The sequence below is a fragment of the Rana temporaria genome, chromosome 3 (assembly GCF_905171775.1).
Source record: "Rana temporaria chromosome 3, aRanTem1.1, whole genome shotgun sequence".
In the NCBI taxonomy this organism is placed as follows: Eukaryota; Metazoa; Chordata; class Amphibia; order Anura; family Ranidae; genus Rana; species Rana temporaria.
The window spans coordinates 306031722-306047190 of NC_053491.1; the positions used below are offsets into that span (position 1 = coordinate 306031722).

The 15469-nt window shown below is 44.9% G+C and overlaps 1 protein-coding gene across 2 annotated transcripts in view; it reads right to left on the reverse strand.

Annotated features, from left to right (window-relative positions):
* The window catches only part of HSPA9 (heat shock protein family A (Hsp70) member 9), a 414391-nt gene that overhangs the window by 224633 nt on the left and 174289 nt on the right, over positions 1 to 15469 (reverse strand). For both annotated transcript variants that reach the window (XM_040344789.1, XM_040344788.1), the window contains one exon: positions 7054 to 7216. In XM_040344789.1, the coding sequence (XP_040200723.1) occupies positions 7054 to 7216 (163 nt within the window). The remainder of the gene's footprint in view (positions 1 to 7053; positions 7217 to 15469) is intronic.

A 15469-nucleotide genomic window follows, 5' to 3' on the forward strand; every position in this document is an offset into this window, starting at 1 on the left:
TTATGGGTTGTACGGAGAGCCCCCCTACGCCGAAAAAAACGGCGTAGGGGGTCCCCCTACAATCCATACCAGACCCGTATCCAAAGCACGCTACCCGGCCGGCCAGGAAGGGAGTGGGGACGAGCGAGCGCCCCCCCCCCCTCCTGAGCCGTACCAGGCTGCATGCCCTCAACATGGGGGGGGTTGGGTGCTCTGGGGCAGGGGGGCGCACTGCGGCCCCCCCACCTCAGAGCACCCTGTCCCCATGTTGATGAGGACAGGGCCCCTTCCCGACAACCCTGGCCGTTGGTTGTCGGGGTATGCGGGCTGGAGGCTTATCGGAATCTGGGAGCCTCCTTTAATAAGGGGGCCCCCAGATACCGGCCCCCCACCCTAAGTGAATGGATATGGGGTACATCGTACCCCTAACCATTCACCTGTAGGAAAAATGTCAAAGTTAATAAACACACCACACAAGGGTTTTTAAAATAATTTATTTTTCTGCTCCGGAGGCTCCCCCGTCTTCTTTATTAGCTCTTTTACCAGGGGGAGCTTCTTCTTTTCTTCTTTGATACCTACCCACGTGGGTAGGTATCACATGGGTAGGTACCAGAGCATGATGGGATTGTGAGGTCTATATAAATCCGATGCAAGCCACGCACTTGTCATTGCAGCGAGGAAAGACGACGTGTCAACATCGGGAGAAGGAGAGAAGTGAAGAACATGACGTCACAGCACGGAAGAAGAACTCACAGCACGGAAGGAGAAGACGTACAGCACGGAAGAAGGCACCGGAGAGTTGAGAAGACCCCCGGATAGCGGAGAAGACCCGTCGGGATAGCGGAAGAAGAAGCCCCCGCGCCGAAGACGCCGGAGGAAACCCGCCGGGGGGTGGGGGCTTTTTTTAAAAGCGACACCCCCCCCCGGCGGTGGAAGAGAACCAGACGGCGGCCCCCACCCACCCGAAGACGTCAAAGAAGAAGCTCCCCCTGGTAAAAGAGCTAATAAAGAAGACAGGGGGAGCCTCCGGAGCAGAAAAATAAATTATTTTAAAAACCCTTGTGTGGTGTGTTTATTAACTTTGACATTTTTCCTACAGGTGAATGGTTAGGGGTACGAAGTAGCCAATAACCATTCACTTAGGGTGGGGGGCCGGTATCTCGGGGCCCCCTTATTAAAGGGGGCTCCCAGATTCCGATAAGCCTCCCGCCCGCATACCCCAACAACCAACGGCCAGGGGCCCTGTCATCAACATGGGGACAGGGTGCTCTGAGGTGGGGGGGCCGCAGTGCGCCCCCCTGCCCCAGAGCACCCAACCCCCCCCATGTTGAGGGCATGCAGCCTGGTAGGGCTCAGGGGGGGGGGGGGGGCAGCGCTCGCTCGTCCCCACTCCCTTCCTGGCCGGCCAGCGTGCTTTGGATACGGGTCTGGTATGGATTGTAGGGGGACCTCCTACGCCGTTTTTTTTCGGCGTAGGGGGGCTCTCCTTACAACCCATAACAGACCTAAGGGCCCGGTATGCTCCTGAGGGGGGAACCCATGCCGGATTTTTATTTAAAATCCGGCGGGGACTTCCCCCTCAGGATTCATAACAAACGCCGCACACGTGTAGAATTGGCGGGAATCCAAGTCGGATCTCCCGTCGCTTCTATGACGCGCTTGCTGGGATGTGCTGTCACTATTCCAGTGAGTGCGAGATCTCGGCACCATGTCGCCGAGAATCAGCGCGATCCTGTCGTGCTAAAAACACAATATCACAAACACCTACTGTACCTTTATCCCCGCTGCAGGTTTTTCTACTGAAATATTCAGATAATACCAATCTTCACCCATCTCGGGGGGCTTTGTGTGCCAACCTTCAGGGATATGGGTTTTTATTTAAAGGAGACCTCTCCCCTGGGCCTTGTAAAAGACTCTTACCAGGACATTTAGCGTATATTGCGAAAGTGCTGGACCCTAGATCCCAGTCCTCCGAAGAGAGACTTAGGCGACGCCTCGCGCATGAGGCCCTGGCGGGAAAAAAAAATAGGATTTTTGTACTCACCGTAAAAAAAAATTCTGAGTCCATGGACGGACACAGCTCCTTAAATCTTGACAGGTGGGTTATGTTCCCTGTTTACAGGAGAGGACTAGGCAGAAACATGTTAGATAATTAAATACATGTTACATTAACAGAGTCGAACAGCCCCGCCCAGGGGGCGGTCCCTCCAGACATAAGCCTCCTCACTGTAGCATGTAGCCTCAGTTCGTAACAAGCAGTACAAACCTAAAAAGGAGGGGTGGGTGCTGTGTCCATCCATGGACACAGAGAAAAGGATTTTACGGTGAGTACAAAAAATCCTATTTTCTCTTATCGTCCATGGACGGACACAGCTCCTTAAATCTTAACAAGTGGGACATCCCCCAAGCAGTGTCAAAAACGAGGGGTGGGAAATATATCAGTAAAACCAATTTTAACTTCACCCCAAAACAAGCAGAGCTCCTCAACGGAGGAGGTGCAACTTTAAACAGCCGCCGGCAAAAACTAGTGGCCAAAAAAAACATAAGATGCACTCACAGCAACCATGTAAATTCTGGAAAAAGCGTGAACGGACGAGCAAGTCGCCACCTCGCACACCTGTGAGACCTACGCATGATGTCGGGAAAAAACCCAGGAAGCACCAATTGCCCTGGTTGAACGTGCCTTGACCGGAAAGGGGGGCCCGCCCCTTTTAGATCATAGGCCTGTATGATGGCCTGCCTGATCCACCAAGAAATGGTGGTCAACGAGACCGCCAGGCCCTTTTGTGGACCAGACACTGACACAAAAGAGTCAAAACTCTCAAACAGAGCCGTAGTAGGCTGGTACACCCGCAAAGCACGTACCACGCCTAAAGTATAAAAAGCCAAAACCTCCTTCGGAAGAAGGGAAAGTCACGGGCGCACCATCACCTAATCCTTATGGAGGATCAAGCATGGCGGCTTGCATTGACCTTGCTCGTTAGGGGGTCCACCTGATCCAGTAAGGGCACCCACTCTGAGATTCTTCTCTTTAATTGGGACTCCCGCACATCTCCTCTCCCCCCCCCCTCCGCTTCCTTTTGGTGAAGGTTGATCTATTCTGGACCTTTTTTCTTTTTATTGGACTATTCTGTGCAGTGTTTTTTCACATTTGGTTTGAATGGACTCAATATATCACTGAATGAAGCTTGTCACCCTTCAAGCTTTTTTCACTTGTTTTTTTTATTTATTATGCCTTCACGGATTAGTGCAACACATTTGTGACATTACTTCTAATGATGGCCCAAACTCTCTAAACGGTAGCTGGAGATATGGACATTTTTGAAACATGGCCAAGGCTGTTTGCAGTTGCTATAAATTAAGTATTTGCTTGTCGAATAGATAGCTGTTCGATCCCAAGTAGATGAGAGTGTCTGATCAAGAGGTTTTAATCTAGGACTTGAAAGGAATCTTTTTAGTTGCTGGAGGCGAAAACTCAGCCTCTTCATAACCAATGTGCTTGTGATGGAAACGAGACTTCAAGTATAACACTCTTATTGATTTCAGTGATAGCTTTGTAATGTTCATTCTTCCATGAATCTTTTTCTTCTTTTGTACACTTCGTTCAATGATAAGAATACTCTGCCTGCACGGTCATGTCATTCATTAACTCCTGTGAATGAATAGACTACAAGTACCAACAGCCTCTGCAGCTGACGGCTTGTAGTGTTCAATTTAGCATCCTTATAGTACACTGAATCTGCCTGGACTGAAGTAACTGCCTGCCCTTATCAGAGGTACTGGCAGACAGCTACACTGAGTATGCAGGAGAGTGACATTGCACCCATGATCAGCAGATGTTTTACGGGCTCCTAAGAAGAAAAAAAAAACAGTAAATGCACTGCATTTATTAATAAGGTGAACTTCTTTGGAAAAGGGTAAACACTGCAGTATTATTGCAAAGTGTATAAAAACACTGAAATATACTATAATTGATTAGTAGGATAGTAAAATTATTCCACCATCCACATCATAGCAGTAAATCAATGCAGAAAATCTAGCGTGATCTCAGCTAGCTGCAAGTAGTAAATAGTGTTAACATTTTTACTATTAGTTAACTGCAGATGGCTCCCGCTTTATTTTTCACCTTAGCTGGCTAGACCAGAATTTTTATTTATTTTTTAAATAAAAGGACAGTATACATTTATTTTTATTTTTTTAAAGCGAACTCATTACGCAAGTCGAACACTCCATCTAAATGGTGTTTGCCCCGCACGTGAGATATCACTGCAAGCAATAATTCTAACGCTAGACCTTCTCCAACTCTAAACAGGTAACCTGTAAAGGCATTTAAAAGCATCGCCTATGGAGATTAAAGGGTCACTAAAGGGAAAAAAAAAAAAATTCTGAAATGACTGTTTACAGGGTATAGAGACATAAAAGTTAACGGATTCCTTTTAAAAAATGATTAAAAATAGATTAAATTCCATCATATAATGTGCCTCTAGTTTCACTTTCGGTTTTAAACTGGTTTCATGTTTATGTGAAGTAAAGAGACCCACAGAACAAAAGCAAACAAATCCTGGGCAGTGTTTTGTTTTTAAAAAGAATCAGATTGGTTCTGAGGAGTTTTAGACACACCGCTTAGACCACAGTGAGAAGCTCCCATGAGTTTTTTCATAAGGAGCCAGACAAGCAGGAAGTGTGGAGATCACAGCAGAATTACAGCTACTTCAAAGCAAAAACGAACAATGAGGACATGAAACCAGGACTGCAGTAAGGTAAAGGAAGCTATTTAGCTAAAAAAAAAAAAAAAATTTCCTTTAGTGATCCTTTAAGTACTGTAGTTTGTCGCCATTCCACGAACGCTCATCGAATGGCGACTGCCTGGAGGGCCCGTGGAACCCAGAATACCTTGGAAAGGTTGGGAAACTCATTTTAGCTCTCCATACACCTCTTATGTCTAAGGGTGACTGAGAAAATATGTCTTGATTACTTAAAAATGGGACAGTAATATTTAGCCACAATATCTCCCAGGATATATGTAAAGACTATTCTTGGTTTAATTCTGAATACATGATCATTAAAAACGCTGATCACATTGACCTCCGGAGACGGACTGTCTGGTCACCTTGGCTGCCTTAGGTGCTACGTTAATTAACATGCTAATTATATAGTTGTCTGCCAATTTGTTTCTAGAGGGGAGGGGGGGGAAGTATTCAGGAGCCAGTCCTACCTAGTTATCTAACCCCTTGTGTTAAGTGTATAAAGAGATTTGTATTCTGGTTCTAAAAAAAAAAAAAAGTCCATGTTCAGCAACTAAACAAGTATCGTCTCCTTTTGTGCTTGCGAGCGGTTTGATACCTACATTTCTATATTCAGACTGGAAGGAAGTGGTATATGACGAAAACACGTTTCGTTACAGTGACAAACTACAGTACTTAATCGCCATAGGCACACGCGCAATTTTAAAATGGGGCATGCTCGTTTTATTTACTCAGCGTAACATCTTTCATATTATACAAAAACATTGGGTGTATATTTGTTTTTTCATTAAAACACTTTTCCCCCTAAAAATTGCATTTGAAAAACCGATGCGCAAATACCGTGAAAAATAAAACATTGCAGCGATCCCCATTTTATTATATACATTTTTGGGGTTACAAGTAATTTTCAAGCAAAAATTACTGATTTAAACTAGTAAACAAAAAGTGCCAAAAAAGGCTTGGTCTTCAAGTGGATAAAAAAAAAGACATGCCTAAAAGTATTTTCTGAAAGCACAGATCTGATACTGTAGATGTACATCTGGTAATAGTTGTGCAGATATCCATTAGACAAATTTTTTATAAAACTACATGCAATTCAATCATTTGTAAATTGTGCCTCTTTACGTAGTGGTGAAAAAACACCAAACATACATTGTGCATAATTTGTGTGTGAACATAAAAAACTGTGTGCGTGTACGTGTCTGATGTACATACACACATCCAATAATTATAGTAATATGGTGCAACGCCAACCTTTACACACACACAAACTTCATTGGCATCCCAATCTTCGTCCGTAGGGTTCAATATTAAGTTGGCCCACCCTTTGTAGCTATATCAGCTTCAAACCTTCTAGGAAGGCCATCCACAAGGTTTAGGAGTGTGTATGGGAATGTTTGACAATTCTTCCAGAAGTGCATTTGTGAGGTCAAGCACTGATGCTGGACTCTGAGGCTGGCTCACATTTTCCGCTTGAATTCATCCCAAAGGTGTTCTATCGAGATGGAGGTCAGGACTCTGCAGGCTAGTCAAGTTCCTCCAATTCTCTCATCCATGTGTTTTTGGACCTCGTTTTGTGCACAGTCATTTTGCAACAGAAAGGGGCCATCCCCAAATTGTTCTGACATTTTTGGGAGCAAAAAGTCTTGGCATATTGATGCCTTAAGGAGTTCTCTTCACTGGAACGAAGGGGCCAAGCCCAACTCCTGAAAAACAACCCAACACCATAATCCCCCGCCCCCCTCAACCAAATGATATGGACAAGTGCACAAATCAAAGTCTATAAAAGACATGGATCAGGTAGTTTGGGATGGAGTCCTGATCTCAACCTGAATGTGAGCAGAGACTAGGCCTTGACGTCCAGATCAACACCTAACCTCACAAATGTACTCCTGGAAGTAGGAGACACTCCTGAATCGTGTTAACAACCTTCAATATTGAACCCTGCAGACCAAGACTGGGATGCCATTAAAAGTTCATGTGCGTATGAAGTCAGGTGCCCCAATACTTTTGGCAATAGTGTGCGAGTGATATAGATAGATAGATAGATAGGATACACACACACACACACAAACAATTATGAAAGGCCCACTTTAGAGAAATATTATGGGTCTAAACAGCTAGGCATCTTGGAGTATCTATAGCTGAAGGAAAATGTAGCAGTGGTTGCCAAGATTGCCTGCTGGAAGCAGATCCGTTTCACTCTAAACTTTACATTGGTGGCAGGGAATGTTCAATTTCCTCCCATTTACTTACTGAACTCTCACATAGTCTACATTTTGTCCTTCATAACCCAGCAGTAGCTATATTGTAGACTGATCATACTTACTTCTCTTTTGAATTGTTTTACAATATGCTGTAACAACGCTTGGTCAAAATCTTCTCCACCAAGAAAGGTGTCACCATTAGTAGATTTCACTTCAAATACACCTTTCTGTATTTCCAAGACCGAAATATCAAAAGTACCACCTCCAAGATCATAGACCGCAATACTGTATTAAAAAGAAAAAAATATATATAGTAAACATTGTATGGCAACACATGCACATTCTACATTATCCAATTTCTTAAAAAAAATGGCATGTAAAATAAGTTAGTACTTCCTCCGCACCATGAGTTGATTCAGCATTTCTAGTCAGAATGTGCTTAGCATGCACAAGGAGCACTTAAATTAAAGGAAACAGAGGCATCTGTATGCCCTGAAAACTTCCGTCTCTGGGGAAGGTGTGCAGTTTTCCTATCCGTAGCATCGATTATGGCATCCACAACAACCCAGAGTATCAGTTTGTCTGAGAAAGGGCGACACCATAAAAAGTCACATTTTATGGTGGCACACGTGCAGGCTCAATCCAGAGCTGGGCTGTGTGCATCTTTTGACACAGCAAGACTCGACCCTGCCCTCCAACTTGATTTGATAGACAGCTGCTCTCGGGCACAGACCTATATCAAGATTGGGTAAGCATTTGGGGGGGGGGGGGGCGGGCGAAAATTGTTTTATGTTGTAGAGATTGCATCAAGCCTTCAGCAATTACAAGATGCCCCAAAAAGCCGTTCACCCTTAAAGGGCAAATCCACTAAGGCCTTCTTTGAAGACTGGTCTGCAGACCAACACTTCAGCCACACAAGGCGGCGCAGTACCACCGCAGAGGCCCTGGAGAGCAAGGGAAGCGTATCCAGGACCGACTCACAGACGAACTTCAGACCCTGAACCAATTGTTCGGACAGGTCCTTACAGGTCTCGGAAGCATCCTGCGCCTCCAGCTCCTGCAGCAAAAGCTTTGCCCGTTCGATCAGCGTCTGCGACACCAGAGTCCCGGCCAAAACCGGTCTCACAGCCGAACCCACTACTGTGAACATGGAGCGGGCCACAGCCTCCACTCTATCTGCGGGGGCCTTAAAGGCAGGAGCCCCTTCCACAGGCAACGTGGTGGATTTACTCAATCTGGACTCGGGAGGGTCCACTGACGGAGTAGAGACCCATTTTTTTAAAAAGTCCTCATAGGGATAACAGGTCGCAAAGTATTTTGGAACAGCAAAAACTTTTTGCGGCGTATCCCATTCCTTGTACAATAATTTGTCCAAATAAGGAACTCTTGTGTTTGTGGTGCGCGGCGGTTTGCGGAACCCAAAAGGGACTGGCACATCTGGTGCCTCCGCCAGATCCTTCAGTTTCAGAGTATCACGCACCGCAGAAATATGAGCTCCAACAAATTCCTTATCAGCAACTGACCCTGAAACAGAGTCATCCTCACTGTCCGCGTGGGTTAAGCCCGCATCATCTGACATGACAGAACCAGATGCAATAGCAGGGCCTGATACTGTGTCAGAGACATCCCCAGAAGCAGGCTCATAGAGGGGGCGCTTTTTACCCCCCATCTGGCCACTAGCCGCTTCAAACCTGGCGAGAAACGCCTCCAGGACAGCCGACAGAGCCTCAACAGATGTGGCAGGGGGAGGGGCACCATGGGTTAACTCAGGCATTGCTGGGGCAGAAGTACCAGGTTCAGGCTCCATAATGCCCCACCGCTGTGTCACCCGGAACTGCAAGGCAGAACCACCCAGTCACCTCCTGGCTGCCAACAGAGGTAGAGGCCCCCAGGGAACTCACCACCCCACCCGGTGCAGCGTCAGCTGAGAAAAATCTGAGGTGTGCACAAAAGCTGGCTGCGCTGTGTCTGTCACCTCAGGGAGATTCGCGGTCTTTTTGCAGGGCTAAAACCGCTGCAGGAGGCCAAACGAAATCCAAGATGGCCACCGTATGAGGGGAAAAAACACCATAGGACTACAGAAAAATGGCCGCCAAGCCATATAAACCGTGACCACGGCAAAATGGCGGCCGTTGCGCAGTTTAAAAAGACCCCCAGTGACACAGCACCCAGCACAGCACACAGTACACAAACACCTGTAATGTAAAAAACACAGCCCCCGCTATACACACAGGCCCCGGTGATAATAAAGAGACCCCAGAAGGCCCCCCTCACAGCCGCTACCCAAATGGGGAAGGAGGGAGAGGAAAGCAGGGAGAACCCTCAGTCGACCTCCCAGGGGAAAACAACAGCCATACCAACTTACCTGAGCAAGGGGCAACTACCAACTAGAGGTATCCCAGACAGAACCAACGTCCACTAATGGCATGGCTGTCGGCCAGACACACTGTGACAAAGCCATAGAGACCGGTCATATGTGTGCCCTGGAACATGTAGTTCCCCGGCCGCCCCCTGGAGCAATGGGGCCTGTCGTGGACGACCCAAACCTGAGCTGAGGGCCGGCACACACTCGATGGCCGAACATGGGGGGACTACAGGAGTCAAGACCCAGCCTGTCACCCAGTCGGCAGTTGATAGAAGAATCTCAGGTTCCAAAAATGCAGGAACAAAAAACAATAAAAAGCAAAAAAAAAAAAAATCACAAAAAAATCTCCAGATTACAGTACTCCAGAGTGCCTGTCCTCTCCTGACATTGGGCAGAAAAAAAAACTGGGGCTGCTAGAGCAGGGTGTGGGTTATACCCGGGGAGCCACGCCCCCTGGGAGGAGCTGCACTGAGGAAAGTTGTTAACACTTTAAGTGCTTTTTTTCTGCCCAACTCTCCTGGAAGGAAGCGGATATAACCCCAAGGTCAAAGGCTGCTGGCCCTCCATGAACAGAAGAGAAAACAATTTTTTTTTTTCTGCGGGTTTCGTCATTTCTGGATTAGGGTCTGGAGTCCGGAGGCTTCATAGAGATTTGGGTGGGTAGCCTGTGCACAGGTCTTACTCGATTGCAGCCCTCAGCCTGCTGCTGACTTGCTGCCATCTTTGCCTGCCGCATGAACGGACCACACCACTGCCTGCTACCTGGACTATGCAAATAATTAGCTGTAGCAAGAGGCAGTGGCCCAGATTCACGTAGACACACCTATCTTTGGGCGGGCGTAGCGTATCTCAGATACACTATGCCGCCGTAACTTAGTAAGGCAGGTCCTGTATTCACAAAGAACTTGCGCCCTAAGTTACGGCGGCGTAGTGCAACGGTGCCGGCGTAAGCCCACGTAATTCAAAGTAGGCTGGTGTGGGCATGTTGTATGCCAATGAATCGTGACCCAACGTAATTGATGCTTTTAACGAACGGCGAATGCGCCGTCCGTGAACGTATCCCAGTGCGCATGCTCAAAATTACGCCGCAAATAGTCAATGCTTTCGACGTGAACGTAACTTATGTCCAGCCCCATTCACGGACGACTTACGCAAACGACGTAAAATACGACGCTGTTCGTATGTTTCCGACATCCATACCCAACATGACTTACCCCTGCTTTATGAGGGGTAACTTTACGCCGGCGTATGTCTTACGTAAACAACGTATCTTGATACGCTGGGCGCACGTACGTTCGTGAATCGGCGTAATATACGGAAGCACCACCTAGCGGCCAGCGTAAATATGTACCCCAAGGTACGACGGCATAGGAGACTTACGCCGCTCGTATCTAGGCAACTGTGAGGCGTATCTGATTCTATGAATCAGGCGCCGAGTTGCGACGACCCGTACTCAGTTACGACGGCGTATCTGGAGATACGCCGTCGTAACTCCTTTATGAAGGGCTGGAGAGCGGCACAATAATGTGTCTTCAGGTAACAGTGTACCAGGACCAATATGTCTGTCTCTGCCTGGACAATTTTTATGGACAAATGCTTTTTTTTACCCTTCCCGCAATAAAATTAATTTTGGATTGTAATTCTTGGTATGTACATGCTATGTGTTAGAAATATGAAGGGCCTTCAAAAATGATAGGTTGCCAGGAAATTATATATGTAATGTATGCTCCTAGAACGCCTGATGGTGCTACTTGGATGTTAGGCCTCTGTATGTGGCCAAGCTGTGTAAAAGTCTCACATGTGGTATCCCCATACTCAGTAGCAAAATGTATTTTGGGGTGTCATTTTTGCCATGTATTTGCTATGTGTTGAAAATATTATAACTTTGTGTAAATAAAATGCATTTTTTTTTTCCACGTTTTCGAAAAACTTCTGGAAAAAAAATAACCGTTCAAAAGATTAATTATGCCTTCTAGATTATACGTTGGGGTGTTTGCTTTCCAAAGTGGGGTAATTTTGCGGGCAATTCCATTGTGCTCCAGGGCCTTTAAAAGTGTAATAGGTAGTTCAGAAATGAGATGTGCAATTTATGCTCGTAGATTGCCTGATGGTGCCGTTTCAATGTTGGGCCTTTGTATGTGGCCAGGCTGTGTAAAAGTCCCACGCATGTGGAATCCTCATACTCGGGAGTAGCAGAATGTATTTTGGGGTGTAATTTGTTGTTTCCTTTTGCAATGTAAGAGAAATAACCAGTTAATATGACACGTTTGTAAAAAAGAAAAACAACTATAAAAAAAAAATTTGCAAAGAATTGTGGGGACAAAAAAAAAAAAAATACAACTTAAACTACCCATGCTAGCTACTTAATACCTTGGAATGTCTACTTTCTAAAAAGGGGTCATTTGGAGGGGGGGGGGGGATATTTGTACTTTTCTGACTTGTTAGTATCTCAAGAAATTACATAGGCCGTCAGTACTTCAAGTGTGATCAGATTGATCAATTTTCAGGGATTGGCACTATAGTTTGTAGACTAACTTTCACAAAGACCAAATATACACCAATTTGGGTTATTTTTACCAAAGATATGTAGCAGTATACATTTTGGCCAAAATATATGAAGAAAAATAACAAAAATTTGCTAAATTTGACAGAAAAGGGCAATTTTTCACAAAATTTATGGTCTTTTTTTATTTATAGCACAAAAAATAAAAAACCCACTAGTAATTAAATACCACCAAAAGAAAGCTCTATTTGTGTGAAAAAAAGGACACACATTTTATTTGGGTGCAGTGTTGCACGACTGCGTAATTGTCATTCAAAGTGTGAGCACCGATAGCTAAAAAATTGGTCTGGGTAAGGAGGGGGTTTAAGTGCCCTGTATTGAAGTGGTTAACCACTTAAGGACCACTGCCTGTACATATACCTCGGCAGGCCGGCACAGACAGGCATAACCACGTACCTGTACATGCCTCCCTGCCAGCGGTGCCTGCAGCGGCCCGTTTCACCTCAGGAGCGATCCGTGATGAGGGGGCAGCCATTGATTTCTGGCCAACCCCCTCATGAACTGTAAACACAGACAGGAGGGAAGTGGCGTCACTCTCCTCAAGGCAGTCTTTTTGACCGGAGCTCGAGGAGAGAAGACTTCCATGTAAGTTGCACAAACACTACACTGACACGTAGGCACACAAATCAGCCCCCTGTACCACAGTATCACCGATTGCAGTGGTCATTTATTTACTGATCACTGCATTTAGTGCAATTTGTGACTGTAAAAAGTGTCAGGGCAGTTAGTTTGAGGCCCCTTTAGGTCCAGGGTACCTCCCTACCCCTCCCCCCCCTAATAAAAGGGTTTAACCCCTTGATTCCTCCCCCCCCAGGTAACCCTTTCACCCTTTGTCATTTGTGTCCACAAGCGTTTTTCTGATCGCCGTTTTAGTGTCGCTGGTGCCGCTAGGTAGTCAGTTAATTTTTTAGCAAATAAGTGAGGCACAGAAGATCAAATTAAAGAAACCGCATCCCGGTAGATGAACAATAAAAAGGTGTGGAAGGGTAACAAACCCTGGGATTTTTAAGGTGTCATGATAAATAGTAGATCAAACAGATATAATAAACAAGAAATAATTTATTTGAAAATGCATAACATTGTATTAAAAAAAAAAAATACACAAAACATTTATGATCCCTGGGATTATTAACGGCTTTGAGGGAAAACCGCAGCAGAGCCTGTTAGGAAGGAGCTCGACATGTTTCGCTCAGGAGCCGTGTAACAGGGTAAACTAAATTACAAAGAAATAATCCATAAACATTGAGCATTGTAAATAATGCCATATACTATAACACCATTGGACAATACCATAATTATCAAAACAATTATACAATGTAGTTTATGATATGATAGTTTTTTTTATATATATATATATATATATATATATATATATATATATATATATATATATATATATATATATATATATATATATATATATAAATAAATTATATATATATATATATATATATATAAATAAATATATATATATATATATATATATATATATATATATATATATATATATATATATATATATATATATATATATATATATATATATATATATATATATATATATATATATATATATATATATAAATAAATAATGATAGTTAATGCAAATACAAAGATCATAAAAACTGGTTTTCAATCATCCAGTGAAATGACCATGAGCACTCTTACCTGACTGGGCCAAAGGTAATCCAATCGACTAAAGCGGGAGTTCACCCATTTCTAAAAAAAAAAATTTTCTTCCCCTAGATTCCTGCTCGTTCGGTCTAGGGGAATCGGCTATTTGTATTAAAATATGAGCCGTACTTACCCGTTTTCGAGCTGCATCTTCTTCCGTGTATGGGTCTTCGGGAGCGGGCGTTCCTTCTTGATTGACATTCTTTCGAGAGGCTTCCGACGGTCGCATGCATCGCGTCACTCGTAGCCGAAAGAAGCCGAACGTCGGTGCGGCTCTATACTGCGCCTGCGCACCGACGTTCGGCTTCTTTCGGAAAATCGTGACGCGATGGATGCGACCGTCGGAAGCCTCTCGGAAGACTGTCAATCAAGAAGGAACGCCCATTCCCGAAGCCCATACCCGGAAGCGACGGAAGAAGATGCAGCTCGAAAACGGGTAAGTACTGCACATATTTTAATACAAATAGCCGATTCCCCTAGAGAAAACGAGCAGGAAGCTAAGGGGAAAAAGTGCCCTCTAAGGGTGAACCCCCGCTTTAAATAATACCGTTGTGTAACCATAAAGCTATATCCATAGCTATGAAAGAACTTCCATAGTTGCCAAAATTAACCCGAACAACCCCACTGGACCAAGTCCATCCACATAGGATGATCAAGAATGCTACAGTAAATAAAAGTGACAATAGTGAATACAGGAAATAATGGCCCCAGTTGGTTCAAACAAAAGGGCCAAATGATAGCAATCAAGCCATATGGTATTAAACAAATACCTGATCTTATAGAGGGAGTCGGTTCCAAATTTAGCTGGAAAAATATACATTCCAGCCTGGAAGGGGTTAACCAAATCACTAGTCTAGGCTTAGCCAGAGAAAACCTCCAGAGATGAAAGGTACTATTGAGAAACAAGACACAATAGAAAGATATAGGGAACCATCAATAGGGGTGTTAAATCAAACACCTGTCAAAATAATGTGCCTGGAAAACGGCATTTAATATGCCATAGAAACATGGAATATACCTGCAAGCAGAGGCTGGATCTGGTGACACAGGATAAAGGGCGGTTGTACCACAGACCCTGACAATGCAGGGACATCAACTAAACGGCGCAAGCTGTGCTTTTAAATACCCCCCTGAACGGCGCGTGACATCACCGCCGGGGGTGGGCTAAACAGAGGTGGCCAATGGCTGAAGTGGGAGATGACAAGGGGATGACCGCTCAAACGATCCAGCCTCACCTGCAGCGGTGAACAGGCCACTGCGCATGCGTTGTGACACATGATGAGCGTCAAAGGAAGGGCGACGATCGTCGGCGCCATATTGGAGACTGGCATCCAACCAGGATAGAAACAGGAGGAGCCAGCCAATGGTGAGTAAACACCAACCTAGCCACCCGCCCAGAATGGGCGGCGACTAACAGCGCATGAGGCCAAACAATCAGCATGAACTACTCCACACTGAGGCCATCAGGGAGGCTGGAAAACTGCCAATAGAACGAACGAGGGGGATGGCCGAAAGAATAAAATAAAGGCCATCTCCAGCGCTGTCAACCACAGCAATGGACAACCTCCATTAGGGATCACCAGAAACGTGCCAAACTGACCAATGGTTCGATCACTGTAGGTGCGCCCCTAGTGCCCAAATAGCATATGATCACAACCAAGAGGGAAGGTCCTCAGAAGCAGTGGAGCTAGAGGATTATGCAGGATAAGTGGCAACATAAAAAATATATGACAAGTTGAAGATGAAAAATGGTCAATAACATTACAAAGTAAAGCAAAAAGGGATTGAAACCCCGCTAACTATAGAGAATGAGAATAAATCCATTTGACCAATATGTAGAACAAAAAGTTATGATATACAAATGGATGAACTTGGCCCCAGTCATGGCAGGAATGCTCAGTATTGCATAAACATATTATACAATACAAGGAAAAAC